This window comes from Agelaius phoeniceus, chromosome 15 (genome assembly GCF_051311805.1).
Source record: "Agelaius phoeniceus isolate bAgePho1 chromosome 15, bAgePho1.hap1, whole genome shotgun sequence".
NCBI lineage: Eukaryota > Metazoa > Chordata > Aves > Passeriformes > Icteridae > Agelaius > Agelaius phoeniceus.
Window position 1 is genome coordinate 14,066,259 of NC_135279.1, and position 16,387 is coordinate 14,082,645.

The following is a 16,387-nucleotide window of genomic DNA, read 5'->3' on the forward strand; positions in this document are numbered from 1 at the left end:
TGGGGGCGCAGCACATGAGGTCATGCTGGAGATGCTGACCCCAGGGCAAAAACAATTCGTTTTCTGCAGACTTTGTTCTCTGCTCTGCTCTTCCTTTTCACATAGCTGAGCTTACCTACGAACCAAACCTTCCTCTTCTTTGCTCATGAGAAAACAATCACCTGTTTGTTTATTGTTTTACAGTTCAAACAGACTCTGATAACGCTGAATTCCTTTGTTGTGAATGTAAGTGGTAAAAGGGAGTGAGTTACATATGCACATTCCTGATTACATTTATAAATTCATATGGCTCAATGACAGGTTGGTTTTTTTCTGGTTTAATAAATAAAGAGGAGTGGACAAATAAAATCTTTTGACTTGAGTCAGAACTACCCGTAAATATTTTCTGAGGTATTTTTTTCAAAAGCTATTGTGTTTAAAAAATGTACACAATTGCTTTCTTCCTAAATAGAGTTGATGACGTCTGGAAAAGCAAGGGTATTTGGACAGATTCTTTACATACAGACTTTTGCTATATGCTCTAAATATGCTCTGAAAATTTGAAAAAAAAAATCTTTAAAATAAACACACCTTTTGGAAGTGCTGGGACACAGGACCACAAATACAGGACCATGAAAATACATAATAATTTGTTATCACTTTGCTGTTTACTTCTCTTGTAATATTTAAAAACGTTGGTTGCTGCTGATTTTTTTTCCTATTTCCACATTTCCCCTTTTGAAATGTCTTGAGCACTTTACTGAGCTCTTTACAAAGAGAGAAACACCATTATCCACAAAATTAAAAGCAGAAAAGAGAAACTAAGACCTGCAGTGAATATCCCAGTGCCCTGCAGAAATGAAGTGCCCTCAGCTGGCACGGGGCCAGTGCTGCCAGGGTCTGCTTGCTGGAACAGCACTGCTCCAGTGCTCCCCATGTTCCAGTGCTCCCAGTGCTCCCAGTGCTCCCAGTGCTCCCCATGCTCCCAGTGCTCCCAGTGCTCCCTGTGCTCCACATGCTCCCCATGCTCCCCATGCTCCCAGTGCTCCCAGTGCTCCCCATGCTCCCAGTGCTCCCAGTACTCCCAGTGCTCCCTGTGCTCCCCATGCTCCCAGTGCTCCCAGTGCCCCCAGTGCTCCCAGTGCTCCCAGTGCTCCCAGTGCTCCCCATGCTCCCCATGCTCCCAGTGCTCCCAGTGCTCCCAGTGCTCCCAGTGCTCCCCATGTTCCAGTGCTCCCAGTGCTCTCCATACTCCCAGTGCTCCCCATGCTCCCCATGCTCCCAGTGCTCCTCATGCTCCCCATGCTCCCAGTGCTCCCAGTGCTCTCCATGCTCCCAGTGCTCCCAGTGCTCTCCATGCTCCCAGTGCTCCCAGTACTCCCAGTGCTCCCAGTCAAAAGAAATCACAAGTCCCACTTAGAGTTGTGGACAGAAACAGTGTTTATTCATTTAGTTTTCACTTTTTATTAATTTAAAAGCCTTGTGGATAGCGCTGTTCATAAAGGCAACTTATTTAGTGGCCCACACAAAGTCTGGCTTCAGATAAAATGGGGTTAAACCAGGCTATTTTCCAAATGCCTCACTTTCAGTTTTCCTTGTCTTCATTTTCTTCCCTGCTCAACCACTTCATCAGCCAACTGCTACCACAGTCTGTTTCGGCCTCCAGAGAATTAGCAGCTCTGACTCCCAACAGGCTGTCAGAAAGCCTGGTAGAAAAAATCCCACAAAAGTGGGATGGCACAAAAAGTGAGACGTTATTTCTAATTGTCTTTTGCACTTTTACTTTTCTTCAGCCCTTCGAGGCTCCCCTCTTCCCATCCTCCAGTTTCCTTTTGCTCCCCTGTGCTTGGCAGGGATCCCTGCTCCATTCTGCTGTTTCAATAGCTGCAGCTCTACACAACTCTCGCTTTCCCCCGCCCTCGGCAGCAGGAGCCCGGCGCTGGCTGGTGCTCAGCCGGGAAAGTGCCACCTCTCACAGAGCTGCCCTCACGCCACGCTGGGCACCTGCTGTCACCCTGGGGTCACCCGCCTCGGCTCACGGCCCCGTCGCGTGTCACTGCATGAACTCTTACTGTGACATTTTGTCATGGGCTGGCTGTTCAAGCCGAAATGACTGAAATGTGGGGAGAGCAGGCTGTGTTGGGCACGTCCTCACAGCTGGCTCCATGCTGCAGGGCACTGGCAGCGGCTGCCCAGGAAGGGTCGGTGCCCGTGGGGTGGGCACCATCACCCTCCCTGCGGGTGCGGCTCTACCGGGGCTGTCTGTGCCACCCCAACTACTTTGACAACCCGGCTTCTCCATGGTCCGAGTGTATCCAGGTTCCAGCTGCCACCAGCGTTCCCTCTGGAACCCACAGAAAGTCACCCCTGTCACTCCCTGGGCCGCTCCGATGGCTCCTGGCTCCCCGCCACCTCCTGCGGGGCGCCAACCGCGGCTGGGCCGGGCCACCCGAGGGCAGCGCACCGGGGCAGGGCCACCTCCTGCTGCTGCCGGTCCGTGCGCTGCCAGCACCGGCACCGGCCGTGTCCTCCAGGGCACCGAGCAGCCCGACCCGCTCCCCGCCACCCGCGCTGTGCCCTCGGCGTTGCAGCGCTTCTGGCGGCTGTCCCCGGCCCCGGCCCGGTGCTCTGGCCCTGCGGGGCCCCCGAGCCCCAAGGCTGGCACCGTCCCGAGCCCCGAGGCTGGCACCGTCCCGGGCACCAAGGCTGGCACCGTCCCGGGCCCCAAGGCTGGCACCGTCCCGAACCCCAAGGCTGGCACCGTCCCGGGCCCCAAGGCTGGCACCGTCCCGGCCCCGCCGCCACGGGGCGCTCGGGGGCGCGCAGCGCGGGGGCGCGCAGCTCGGGGGGCCCGGGGCCAGAGCGCGGCCGTGGGTGTCCCCGGGGGGCGCGGCCGTGGGTGTCCCCTGGGGGCGTGGCCGTGGGTGTCCCCGGGGGCGTGGCCGTAGGTGGTGACACGCGGTGGGTGTGCCCGGGGGCGGTGCCGGGGCGGGGGCGGTGCCGCCGCGGGACTCTCGGGGCGGCCGCTGGCGGAGCAGGAAATGGAGGCGTGAGCGGGTGGAGCGGCCGGGGCTCCGCGCCCAGCGCTGACCGCGGGCTCGCCGCCGCCGCCCTCCCCCTGCACCGCTCCGCGCCGCCCCCGCCGCGGGGCCGGCATGTGAGGCTGCCCGGCGGCGGCGCCTCCCTGCGCGGCTGGGCCGGCGCGGCCCCCGCACCGCTGCGCGCCGCCCGCGGGAGGGGAGCCCCGGCGCGGCCCCCGGAGCGCAGCGCGGCGGTGCATGGGGCGGCGCGGCCGGCGGTGCGGACCATGCCGCGGAAGGAGCTGCCGCTGCCCGAGGGCTGGGAGGAGGCGCGGGACTACGACGGGAAGGTGTATTACATCGACCACGGCAGCCGCACCACCAGCTGGGTCGACCCCCGCGACAGGTGGGCGGTGGCGGGCGGGGAGCCCGCGGTGTGCGGGCAGAGCCCGGCCGGTCCTGCTGCCGTCCCCCGGCTCCGCTCGGGCTCCGCGGCACGGAGGGCAGGGCGGGACGGCGGTGGCGCTACCTGCGGCCCTGGCCGGGCAGTGGCGTCTGGGAGCGGAGGGATGGAGGGGGCTCAGCGAGTTGTGTTGCCGCCGTTCGGGGCTCCCCTTGGCCGGCCCCGGCCGTGCTGCGGAGCCGCAGCGCACGCCGCGATCGGCGCAGCCATGCGGCCCTTGCGGGGGGAGCCGCGGTGGCTCGGTGCGGTGCGGAGGGACAGGCTGGGCTCGCAGGGCCCTGTCCTGCATCGTGGCCCACCTCTGCGGGCAGCTACGTGGCCTTAGCGAGCTTCGCCATCGCGGAGGTCACGGACTTCAGGGTGTGTCTCTGATCGCCCCTCTTTGCCGCCTTCTTCCCTGCGGTATCCCTTTGCTCCTGCTTGCTCTGAGTTGTTCTTTTCCTGCAGCGCTCACTTAGAAAAGTAAGATAAACAGAAAACCGGGTGCTGCTCAATACCGGGGTCATTTCCAAGCAACACTCTGTCCTAGCTTGTTGTAGTTCCATGCTTGAGGCAATCATGGTGAGCCAGAGCACGGGAGCTTGGACGTGCAGCAAGCTCAGCTACTGGATCACCACTGACATTAGAAGTTTTTAACTTTCTCGTTTAATGCCTTGTTAGCTGAAGTTCCCAGAAACAGGAGCTCAAAAATCCATCCTAGTGGATTTCCCAGTTGGAAATTCCAGCAACCTGAACTGTGCAGTTTGTTGTTGATCAGTTTCACACACTTCCCCGTCTGACAGTGAGCGTTTTCCTTGTTGTGGGGCAGAAAGGGCAATTTCTGAACCTGTGTTCCTTTCTTCCCCTTGCTCCAGCCATCAATTCAAGGGGCTCCCATTCTTGGTGGGATGTCAGGACTTTGCCTTCGCTCCGTTTACTTAGATGGGTTTTTTCTTACACATGGAAGTGAATGATTGTCCAGTTTTACAAGATTTCAAGGAGTGTTCTGCATTCCAGGAATAATCCTTGTGTGTACTGTACACAAATGTAACCTGCTGCCAGCCAGAGCCTTGGAATTCGTCTTGGGGTTCAGTTTTAGGAATGTGGTTGAGAAGGGCCAGTAACAGAGTTGTTCCAAGGTGTTTCTTTAACCTTCATAAAAGTCGATGGAAGCTTAAATTAGAAATGCTTTCCTGGCATCCTTATTCTGTTCAGAGGATGAAGATGAGTGAGAAATCTAATAGGCCTAATGCAGGCTTATAAAAATTCCTGTGTGTCCTTGGCTAGTGATTCGAGAATGACAGAAATGACTAAATGGGTGCCTTATTTAGCCGTGTGTACTGAGCTGTCACAGAATCATTACCTGCTCACCACTGCTAGAGGAGAATAATCAAACACATTCTGATAACTCTTATCGCATGACACTTGTTGTGCACATAGAAATACACCTGAATACACGTGGCCCTGACAAGCTTTGTGTCTGAGTCATCTTCCAGTAGTGCTACCAAGGAAACTGCCCCTTGTGAAACCTTGTGAAAATCCACAAGGTTTTGAACAGTCTGCTGGTCCACAGTAGAACTACTATGTGGCACAACACTTACCCATCATCTGTGAGCTTGTATGAGCTGAAATTTTCATCTGCCATACAGGAACGAAGTTTTTCTCCCAAGTGATTACCACTGCCTGTGAAACCCAGTTGATGGGGGATTTCTCATCAGCTCAGGTCATAAGATGCCTGTTCCCTGCAGGGGAGTGAACTTGGATTTACACACTGAGCATTGAACTTTATCACTTTAAAATAAAGTTTAAATGATTGAAAGGTTAGCCTTTTACAAGTCATATTTAAAATTGCTGCAGCTGAGACGTGGGTTTGTGAATTTGCTACAGTGCTCTGTGTGCTGTGCTTACACATTCTGTCTGTAACCCAGCAAAAAGCAACAGACAGTGGGTAACATGGCTGTGGAAATGCAAGTTTGAGGAATGTGGAGGAAGAAGTGTGTGTTAGGGCTCACTCTGAACCCATTGTCAGTGGGGACCTTTGTAAACCTGATCAGCGAGTAGCAACTGGTAGTGAAAGATAGAACACAGGTTTTTAAACCTTCCCTAAACCTTTAATTCTAGCTTAATTTAGTGGAAGTAAACGTGAGCAGGGATACCATCTAGCTGCAGGGCATGGGCCATCCCACTGTTCAGTGACAGCAGGTTTGCAGTCCTGCTGAGGTTGGTTTAGCATGCTGCCAGGGAAGCAGCCCTGGCTGTGGGCACACGGGCTCTGCAGCAGGATGGGTGAAAGGTGGCACCTCAGCTGGGCCTGGGCTGTCAAATCAGAAGCTGGGCTGGTGCTTTTCCAGTTCTTGTTTAACACATGGCTCCAGTTCAGCTGATGGGCTGGTGGACTTTGCCAGGAGGAGATCCCTGGCACCTGGTGGCACCTCACTGTCCTCTAGAGCTGACCCCAGTGATGCTCAGGTGCCTGCAGCCCTGGCTGGAGCAGCTGCATAGCAGAGCACTTGTACCTTGCACCTTTTAAGACTCAGGGTAGTCCTGAGAAATCTGTGGATGTTGGAACATTTTGGGAAATCATCTAAGGTTGGATAATCTGAAGAATTTTGTGATTTAACTGTTGCTGTCCCTGTGGTGTGATGTAACAGAAAGGAATCAAGGTACTTTGTGTTACAGGAATTTCAGGTTAAAAAGCTCTAAGGCAATTCTTCTGAACAAATGGGGGGAAAACCAAAACCCTGCTGTGTTTTCCCTTTTGTAAGAGAAAGCTCACATAGCTGCCTTTTTTGGTAGATCTGTTGGAAATGAAATAATTCAGGAATTGAATACAGTGTGACAGGAGATCAAACCTTATTGACCTGGGGGAGAAAATTTATCATTCATGGTTTCAAACCTAAGCACAACCTTTCAGGTCTGCACCAGTACATACCAGTTGGTAAAGCATGGTGGAGTACAAGTTGGTAAAGCATGCCAGAGAGCTGTCTCAGCTGCTTTCTTAACACAGAGGGTGCATCTGCTTTGGAAGCTGCTGTGCTGGTGGCCAAACCAGAAAATAGCAGTGGTGTCTCAAAAGTTCAGCACCAGCTGCTGCCTGTTCTTAGGCATCAGCATGAGCAGCACTTGAGCCACAGAGTGCCCTGAGTGACATTTCAGCTTTCCTCAGTAGTGAGGATTGAGATGGGAGTCTCTGTTCCAGTGCTGTGCTGTCCTTGGGCTCTTTACACCCTCCTTCAGACTGTCTTGCAAGAGGATAAATTTTTTAACTTCTCCTTGCCTTTCAGCACAGAAGCTTCAGGATGCACTGAAATTTTGGCCATGCCTGATAATCCATCCCACTCTTCAATATTTGTTGTCCTCTCCTACTGGCCTGGTGGTGTAAGCAGGTTTTTCTGGGTTATTTTAGATGGAGCTGTCTGAACTTCTCAATTCACTTCTATCACTGGACTCCTGTTGAGAATAAAAGCTATTGAAATAGGAGCAATTGTTGCTTAAATTTGGTGAAATTACTAAACAGCATCAGATATTTTGGGAGGCAGCAGTGCCTTAGTTGATGGCCCTTCATTTTCTGAAGGCTCTTGTTGCTGTGTGGGGCTGGGAGATGTTCATTAAATAAAAGCCCAGATTCTGCATTTGCTACCTAAATTCCCTTCCTACTCCACACGGAGGTTTTTCCGGTATGAACCTCCAGAACAGAGCTTTGGTAGAGAGATTTGCCAAGGTTGAGGGCCAGTGCATGTGGTGTCACGTGTAAGATCTTGACTATTTTTAATGTTAGGGCTACCTGTTTACTCAGGAAGATTCAGCTTTGCTGAGCCTGAGGATTTCAGAGCAGAAAAGCCAGGCATATAATATGGAGAGCACCATCATCTAGCCATGCCTTTCTAGGCTTTATGAGAAGTGCTGCAGAGTATTGTCTCCTCTGCATTATTCTGATCTTTAAGCTTTTCATCCCCAGCCTGCTCTGCACACTTGGTCTACAAACTGCCTTTATTAAAGATTTAGAAATGTGAGCATTGTGCTGAAAATTCGTATGTAACTGTCTCCTCCTTGGATTACTTGCTTAAATGTGGAATAACTTTAATGACTGGAATAAAGCTACTATAGCTAACTTAAGTGTGAGAATCCTTCAAAATAAAAGGGCTGGAAGAAGGGAGGGCAATGAAAGGCAGCAGAAAAGACTTTGTGCTCTTCTGTAGATGAAAATCAGTAAGCATAAGGAGATGAGAGGAAAATTGTCCAAAATAGAAGAACCAGGGGAGAGAAATGCTCTTTGATCAGTGCCAGTGGCATAGGTCATGCAGCTGAAGGCTTGCTAGTTTGATGTCTCTTGTTGCCTTTGTTTGCTGATATCTAGCTAAGCACCCTGTCATATATATGTGAATCTGCTGCTTTCTCCTGTTTGCATTCCCCAAAATAGCTGACAGCTTTGTAAGGAACAGGAGCTTAGTGTGTGCCCATAGAAACTGCTGATGACCATTTTCCACGAGTGCAGAGGGGAGTGCCAAAAATGCAGTCTTCAAAGTCATCCAAATGCCACCTCTCAGAACAGGTGTCCTAACGTGTAGGATTTGTGCTGTTCTCACTTTTTGCCATAATGATTGGTTTAAGTGAGTGCTAATATATAAGGAGACAAGGATAGCAAGTAAGATTATTGTGACACTTGAAGCTATTTTAATTTATTAATATCACTCCTGTCCTTGCAAGATGAGTTAGCTCAGAATGCACCTGTAGATTGGAAAAGTGGGTTGGAGCTGAAATCCATCACACTGCTTCATTTATAAAAGATCAGACTTTTTTATTTTGGGGGGGGGTTTGGGGTTGATTTTTTTCCCCTCCCTGCACTCCCCAGACAAGCCTGGATGTTTTGGAGACTGCAGGGGCTGCCTTCAGAGCCAGAGTGCATCCTGAGTAGTGTAAGCTCACCTCACACTGGGGAGGGAACTGAAAACAGCAGGCGTGCTGCTTTTAACAAGGGCATTGCTGCTAAAGGTGTGCTATGCACACGTGTGTGGAGACAGAGGATGTTTGCAGTGACATTAGAATGACAAAAAGCATTATTTTATCTTGCTTCCCTATGGAACATGAAAAAAAAAAAAGAAATGTGAGGCTTTGTTCAGCTCAGCAGCTTTTTAATGAATCTTGGGGAATTCTGAGTCTTAAAGGATCAGGAATGCTTTTGAAGAAATCTCCGTACATCACATTGTTTAGAAATATGTAGGCTGAGCTTCATCTTCTGCTCTGGCAAGGTCATCTTGCTCACAAGTTCACTCCTTTAATTTTGCCTCAAAAACTGACAGCGTGTGAAGTTAGAAGTTGCCACTGACTGGAAACTTATTTGGCAGCAGAATCAACAATTCCATCCCTATGTAGGTCATATATTTTCATATCAGCGCAGTTATCTTGATCTCCATCCAGTGGAATGGCAGGAGATTGGCTAGTAAATGTGGGTATGACAGGAGAGGTGGCTGCAGTGTTGGGCATCTGGGGCATCTGCTTGGTGCTGTTGTTTTTTGGGGCACCTTAAGCTGCTGTTTCTGCCAGGGTAAAATTCTGGATCAGTGCAGGGAGTGAGGTCTGGAAGCTGGTCTGGCTGAAAAATGTCCTTTTGCTATCTGGGTTCATTTACAGAAACAGTTGATCCAGGCTGTGTATGCTTGTGCAGAGCTGGGGCTGAGCTGGGAGGACTGGGCGTGGGGCTGGCTCTGGTGGCAACCCAGGAATGCTGCTGAGGGTGCACTTGTGAAACTGTCCCCAGGCACCTGACCTGGCCAGGCTCTCTGCCAGCCCAGCTGAGGAGCTGTTCCCAGGTGCTTAGCTCTGCCCCATGATTTCTGATTGAGTTTTACAGGAAGAATGGATTCACTTGTCAGAGCCCATGTGAAACCAGCAATGAGGCAGAGCATCTCCTAAAGATGTTCTTTAGGAGAAAGGGCAGTTTCATAGCTAGCACAGTTAGGGGAAGATGAGTTTGCAGCAAAATTTTCCATGTCTGAATCTGATTTAAATTTCTCTAGACTGTGCCAGAAAATTTATTGGAAGGCATGAGAAGATTTGTCCAAAGGAGTTTAATGAAACCACTTGTATGTAAAGAAGTGATGTTTGCTAGGTGGCTCAGGGGGGTCCTGTCACTGACTCCACCTTTTGGGACTGGCTGTAGTCTCAGTTGCTGGAGGAGTCTGTTAGGAAATGATGGCTGCTGTGTGCTCCTGGAGGTGGCTGCAGGCTGCCAAGGCTGTCCCTGCTCTGTGCTCAGCACTGCCAGCAGCGTTCCTGCAGCACGGGCATGGCTGAGCTCACCTGGGACAGCAGGGACGTGTCCTGGGCTGGCCTTGGCTCTCACTTGTGTCCTGTGGGACACCTTCAAACCTTTCTCAGAGACAGAGAGAGACCATACAGCTGGCTGGGAAAGCCTTGCTGGTCTCCCTGTGCCAGGGCTGGCTGAACTGGTGGCCTTGAGTGCTGCACCAGCAGGGCAAGTGTTAGCTGGAATAATTAATCAATAGAGAGGGGTGGCAGCAGCTTGGCAGAGTCAGCTGGAGTTATGTAGACTAGTGCTACTGCATGCACCTGTAGGAGAGCTATGCAGATTCACCACTTCCTTGGAGAGAAATACTTTTCATGCTGGCTGCTTGCCATTTGTGAGACCTGTTTAGTAAGGTTACTTGCTTTGCTTGTGGTAATGAGGACTTGGCTTTATTTGAGCAGTTTAAGCTCAGTTCTTGTTCACAGAGCCTAAGGTTACTGTTCCCTCCTCCCTTTAAAGTTACATGCATAGATAATTGGCTGAACAAACAGTGGGCAAAACTGCTCCCTGCAGAAAAATAACTGCTTTTCACTGCCACTCATTCAGTGAAGTGGCATCTGGAAGACTCTCCAGATAGTCACAGGAGGTTTGGTGTGTAACAGGAAGATGCAAAGGAGCCAAATCCTACAGCTGTCAGTGTTCTCTGTTTTTTTCATGCTCTTGGAAGGGTTCTCCTGGCTTGGTTTGTTCTCAGTTTGTGCTGCTACTTACGGCTTCCACCCCAGCCACGATGTTCTGCAGCATAAGTACCCAACACATTTAAAAAACAGATGAATTGCTTTCTCAATCTCATGGAGGTGCTGTAGGGATTAATTAGTTCTGACAAAGTGCTGTCTGGCTGAGATGTCAAACTGACGTTTCAGGACTAATGGTATTGTTTAGTGAAACTGTTTGGTTCTCCTCAAATGCCTCATTACTATTTTAGAAGAATGTACTCTGTGGAGGGAAGCTTTATTGATTTAAAGCACGCAATAAACAGTATTGCTTTCAAGAGGCAGCCATTCATATCTGCTCTGTGCAGAGTTGAGATGTAAGGTGGTCACACAGCTACTTTGAACCAAAGTGTAAGTGAAGCTATTGCTTAAACGACCCTGCAGCAGCTTGCAGATTTCTCATATGTGACTTTCAACTGCCTTAATAGCCTTGTACTGAGAACAAGGGCAGGCCCCTGCCAAGCAGAGGGCTCTCTGCTATTTCATCCTTCACAGCCCTGCCCCACAGGGAGGATGGCCTGCAGAGGAACAGCAGTGGGTAAAATAACCTTCTGGACCCTTCAGGCAGCACAGGAAAATGTAGGTAACCCCAGAAGTGCTGTGTGAAACCATACTGTGGATAATTTAGTGGTTAATTTTGCTTGTGCTAAGCACAGCTTTGGATGCCACGAGCCAGCTGAGCCTCTAGAAGCAGCCACTGGAAGACATGCTGGTGGCACACTGCACAGGCTGTCCCCTTGGCCATGCAGCCTCTGGGCCACCAGGTGCATAAATCCCATGGGACACCTTTGAGGGGCTCAGGCCGATGGGCACCATGGCTCGGCAGCAGAAACCTCTCACACCACAGCGCCTGAGTGAAGAGGAGGAGTCATCTCCTGACATCCTCATCCTGGACACGGGCACCATTGTTGGACTCTTTGAAACATTGAGTATATATTTGAGCTGCTTATGCAAATTATCTCAAAGGGGATTTGGGTGGGGATGATAATGGAAAGTATTTGGCTGTCATGTGTGATGCAGCTCTTTGAATTATCCAGCTTGTTTCCTGTGAGGTATCTCAGGCTGATGGCCTCTCTTGGGTGGTGCTGGGTATTTTTAGAAAAAAATAGTAAGACCTATGTAAATTCTGATGACCTGTACTGTATCTAATTCCAGGTGATCTTTTCATATTGATTTTTTTTTTAATAAATATTCTTAGCATGAATAACATTTGGTATTGCAGAGTTTTTGGCATAGTTCAACTTGAAATTAAATAATTACTTTGAACAGGCTTTTTTGTTGGGATGTGGATGTGGTGATGCTCAGGTGTGCTTGATTAGTGGTGTGTTAACCCTGCAGGGAATAAGGAGGTTAAACTCCCCCATTCAGTGTATTATTCAACATTTCTCAACATCTGGTCTCTCCACCTCAGCTGTCAGTTGACCCACTTGTTGAGATTTTGCTGAAATTCCTTGAAGTCGTCTCCACATCCAGCTAACCTAAACAGCTTGTCAGCCAGCAAGGCAGTAAGCCAGGTTTGATATTTGTCTTTTCTTATGTCACACCACAAGGTTTAATTATCAGAGTTACCACAAGTTATTGCCTTGATGGGACTGCTGAATTCCTGTATGGACACATACATCGAAGGCTGTTTAACAGTTCTCAAAAAGTTTTCCAGTATTCTAGACATCGACAGATTTGTCTGGCAAAGAGATCAGTGAGTGTTATTCTGTCTTATTTTAATCTGTATGTGGAGGGAGGGGAAATGTCATGGCTTCTGCCATGTCCCATGGTTTTCTGTGGCACTAAAGCTTTGTAAGATGTCTTAGACTTCTTAACTTTTCCATGTTTTGCTTTTTAAATTTGGATGTGAAAACTCAGGTGAGTTAGTCTATAATTCTGAGTAAAGGTAGATATATTGTCATCCATCAGTTAATTATTCATTGAGTGCTGTGTGGCAGCCATGGTGAGTTTCTCATACAACTAGTTTACTGATAATTCAGTTTGGAATGTATCTGCCATCATCAGCCTGATGCTAATGAAAGCATAACCTGCATGTGAATACTTTCTTAAAGCGCATCTCATTTGCTTCTCTTGTATTCCTTGGGCAGTACTCCTCACTTCCTTTTTAAGATTTCTTTTCAGGAGAAGATTGTAGGGAAGGAAGGGGAGAGGTGCATGGCAGGAGCCTGGCGTGGTCATTTGCAAAAGGGTTGCATGGATAAAAATCTTAGTTTGCAAAGATTTGCAACTGAGCTGGTCACACATAGTCTTCCACTCAGGCTTGTTTTCACACATCTTTTGTAAATGCCACTCTTATCCCTAAAGCAAATGTTCTGTGTTGAATTTTCTCATCTTTATTCTCTATTTGTCCAGTAGTGTGTAGCTAATATCCCAGAGTGTTTCCGGGTTTGTTTTCTATCTGTTTCCCAGATGCAGGCTCCTGAAGTTTTGGACAAATTGTGTTGCATCTTCAGTAGCTTGGCTGGGCTGGGGTCCCTTCCAGTGCAGTCACTGGGGTTTGCCTCAGGTGCTGTGGTTTCCTTCCTGTCAGGAAAAGATCTCTGGATGGGTGGAGGACACCTGAGTGCTGCTGAGCGTGCTGCAGTTCACAGCCAGATTTAGACCTGGGAGGATTTGTTCTTGTGTCAGACCCTGTCCCATGGTGTCTCTGTGGCTGCTGCCACAGCCCCAGGCAGCAAGGTGGGTCTGGAGGCTGCTCTGGGCTTCTGACCAGAGCCAGGTGGCACCTGGTCCTTGAGAGAAGGTGGCCCTTGGTGCAGTCAGCTCCTGGTGCTGGGGTTCTGCTGTGTGTAGTAACAAGAATGAGAGCAGCCCAAGGGGTATTCACACCTGTAAACCTTCAGCTTGGAAATCTGCTTGTGGCACTCACTTCTGATGGAGTGTGGCACATTGTAAGTGTTCCTTTGCAGTCAGATTTAATACTGAGCAGAATTGTAGTGAAATAACCAAAGTTGAATAATTTTAACAACTCTGAATGACAGTACTGCCTCTTACCTGTCTTTTTTGAAGACAGGCTGGAATGCTGCTTTGGTCCAGCTGCTTTGTGACCAGCCTAGATGCCTGTTCAAAGGTGTGGGGAATAATGAGGTTATGTCAGTATGAATTAGGGATTTCACAACAACAATTTTATTATTTATGTTGCATTCTCAATATTTATGGAGGGTTTACTCCCCCCTAGCTAGTGGCTATGCAGTCAAGGGCAAGCTATTGACCTGTCATTTTGTACTTCTGTGTTCCCAGCTCTGGTGCACTCCTTTTTCCAGTGATTGTTGCTTCAACTTTTCCTCTCCCAAGCCATATAACACTGCTGTTTATTTCCCTTATGGCCATGCTTACAGGGTCTTTAAAGCCTTTTATAAGTAAGCACTTTGCCTGATGGGAGAAGAAGGTTTGTGGAGTTAAAAAAAAAAAAGGCAAGAAATACGCTGTAGGTAATAGATTCCAAAAATGCAAATTTGTTTAAGCAACTTCTTAAAAAGGAGGGAGGGAGGAAGGAATTGAAGATTAAAACCTGTGTTTATATACATGTAGAAGCTGGAGGCAAAGCAATCCATTCATAAATATACAATAGGATTTATGTCATGGTGAGAAGTGCTACATGCATATTCATGTGTAATTTGCAAATCCTTTGGTGATTAAATACTTTACTCCAAACTCAAGAACTAAATAACCTTCTTGTTGAAATGAGATGTCCAAAGGCTCTAATGCTGCTCCAGTGGAGGGGAAAGGCTGGGTGGTGTAATAGATCCGATACTTTAATTTTGACTCTATTAAAAGATTTTTGGTGTGCTTTGGGCATTATTTTATTAGTATAATCAGGAAGTTTTGAACAAAGCATGAAGCAGAGAATTGCAAGACATATTGTAAAACCTGTCATGCTAAGAAAAGCAAATAGGCATAGGAACTTGTTAGGATGTTTTTCTCAACTGATTTTAATGTCATATCCCACAGGTAAGCACAGAGTCAAACTAGTAACAGCTTGGAGTGCAGCTGTCTTAAAAAAGTAGCTTTGTGCAAGTGGAAGTGAATTGCCTTTAAAGAATGTAGCCTCAGCTCTTCACTAGGAGATGGAGATGAATGCACTATTGCCAATGCTTTAGGTTTTCAAAAGTCTTTAAGTACTGTAGGTGAAGTGCATCCTTTCTAACACCATGAGCAGGGCATAACGCTGCTGTGGAGTAACTGTTTCCTGCTGCTGGTGGTGTTGCATGCAGGAGGTGAGTGCTCAGTGACAGTGCTGCGTTCCTGGGCAGGGTGTGGTGATGCAACTGGTTTATCCTGCCTGTCAGTCATCACACTGAATGGTACTGGGAAATGGGACAGCAACTGCCAGGCATCCTGCTGAGAAAACAGCTCGGCCTGTGCCTCCAGCATCTGTGGTAAGGTGGGGTTGGGACTTGTGGTGCGATTCGGTGCCTGTTCTCCCCTTCCTCGCGATCCTGTCACAGCTGGAAGTGGCAGCCAGCACACAGTGTCCCCTCCACAGCCACCAGCTGCTCTGCTTGTGCAGTGGAGTGGTGGCCCCGTGGCACTGGGCTTCTGTTGTTCTTGGTGTTTATGTATTGCTATGGGCAATCACTAATGAACCAGAGCTCCTCTTCTTCTCACTTCCTAAAACTGCATCTGGTCACTTCCATCTAGGTCAATTCCCTGTGTGCCCTTTGGGAAGGCTGTGGTTTATCCTTGTATCTGGACACCATAAAGTGTTTCTTACTGTGCTATCCTGGTGTTCCTGATTGCTCATCTTGGAATTGCTCCTTTTTGTAGCTTTATGAGCTTTTTATCCTTTTTGCATAGTTTTGTGTTGGGAGAATATAAAGTTCATTGATGCTGGATGGGAGAAGCCAGCAGAGTTCTCGTGTTCTTTCTTCACCACTGAGGTTAGTCCCTCTTTGAAAGTTGTGTTGTCTGATTTAGTTTTCCTGCTCCTGTTCTGTAACAGCTCACCTGTGGGATGCTTTGATTGAGCTGAACAAGAAGACAGAGCAGTGCACTCAACTCACTAAGGACTATAAATGCATTTTTCTGGCTGGCACAGGTGTAGCAAATTGCCCTTTTAGTCCTGTTTACTTGTTTTTCTCATCCAGTCACAGGCAGGTTCTGCTCCTTGGGCATCAGAGAAGAGCCCTGGATCCCCTGCTGCTGTCTTGTGCTGTGATCAGGGGGCATGTGGCAGAGGCACTGTGGCACTGTCCCTCCCGTGCCTGGGGGCTCTGCTGTACAAAGCTGTGCTTCAGCTGATTTGAAAGAATGTTTCCAGGTAACTGTGAAAAGCTGCTGCTTTTACAATGAGCACTGAGAATTTGTATCATCTGCCATGTCAGAGCTGCAGCGTGTCCAAGCTGGTGGCTGGTCACACAGGGGTGTGAAGATACAGCACTGAGTCCTTGAAGAATATGAATTGGTGTAGTTCTCTAAGAGGCACAAAACTGAGCTAAACAAACCCAGTTCTCCTTAAGCTGAGTCCTGACTTGGTGACTTCTTGGCTTTATAGGGTGGGCACTTCACCCATCAAGCAGTTCAGATGCACACAGGGGAATAGCTGGTGTGTGAGCTGTGGTGTTTCTGATTACTTAGACCAGATGTATGAGCTGGTTTTATGCCATTATTTTTTATTATATGTTGATGAGGAAAGCTAGAAGAGGTAAAGTTATTAACAAATCCCATGTTTTAAAGGAGTGCTATACAGGTAGAGGCTGGATGGGAGGTGAATTTGATTTCCCCCCTGTTTTAGGTTGCCTCTGGATCGATCTCAGAAGGGTGCAATGAACCATTGCTTACAGTATTGTAACCACTTGCAATTTTGCTGGTGGAAGAAGTAAAAAATCTTTGCCCTGGGGGTTGTTTCTGGCTGTGGGCCTGAGCAGAAGCCCCAGTGGCAGGGCTGGAGCAGGCTGAGGAGCCACTGAGCCATCCTGCTGTG

At 48.9% G+C, this 16,387-nt stretch overlaps 1 protein-coding gene across 1 annotated transcript in view; it reads left to right on the forward strand.

The window, feature by feature from the left end:
• Positions 1 to 2,984: 2,984 nt before the first annotated feature.
• WWC1 (WW and C2 domain containing 1) overlaps positions 2,985 to 16,387 on the forward strand; it is a 66,813-nt gene continuing 53,410 nt past the window's right edge. Inside the window, exon 1 of the mRNA XM_054643047.2 lies at positions 2,985 to 3,405. Within this exon, the coding sequence (XP_054499022.1) occupies positions 3,287 to 3,405 (119 nt within the window). The 5' untranslated portion in view covers positions 2,985 to 3,286. The remainder of the gene's footprint in view (positions 3,406 to 16,387) is intronic.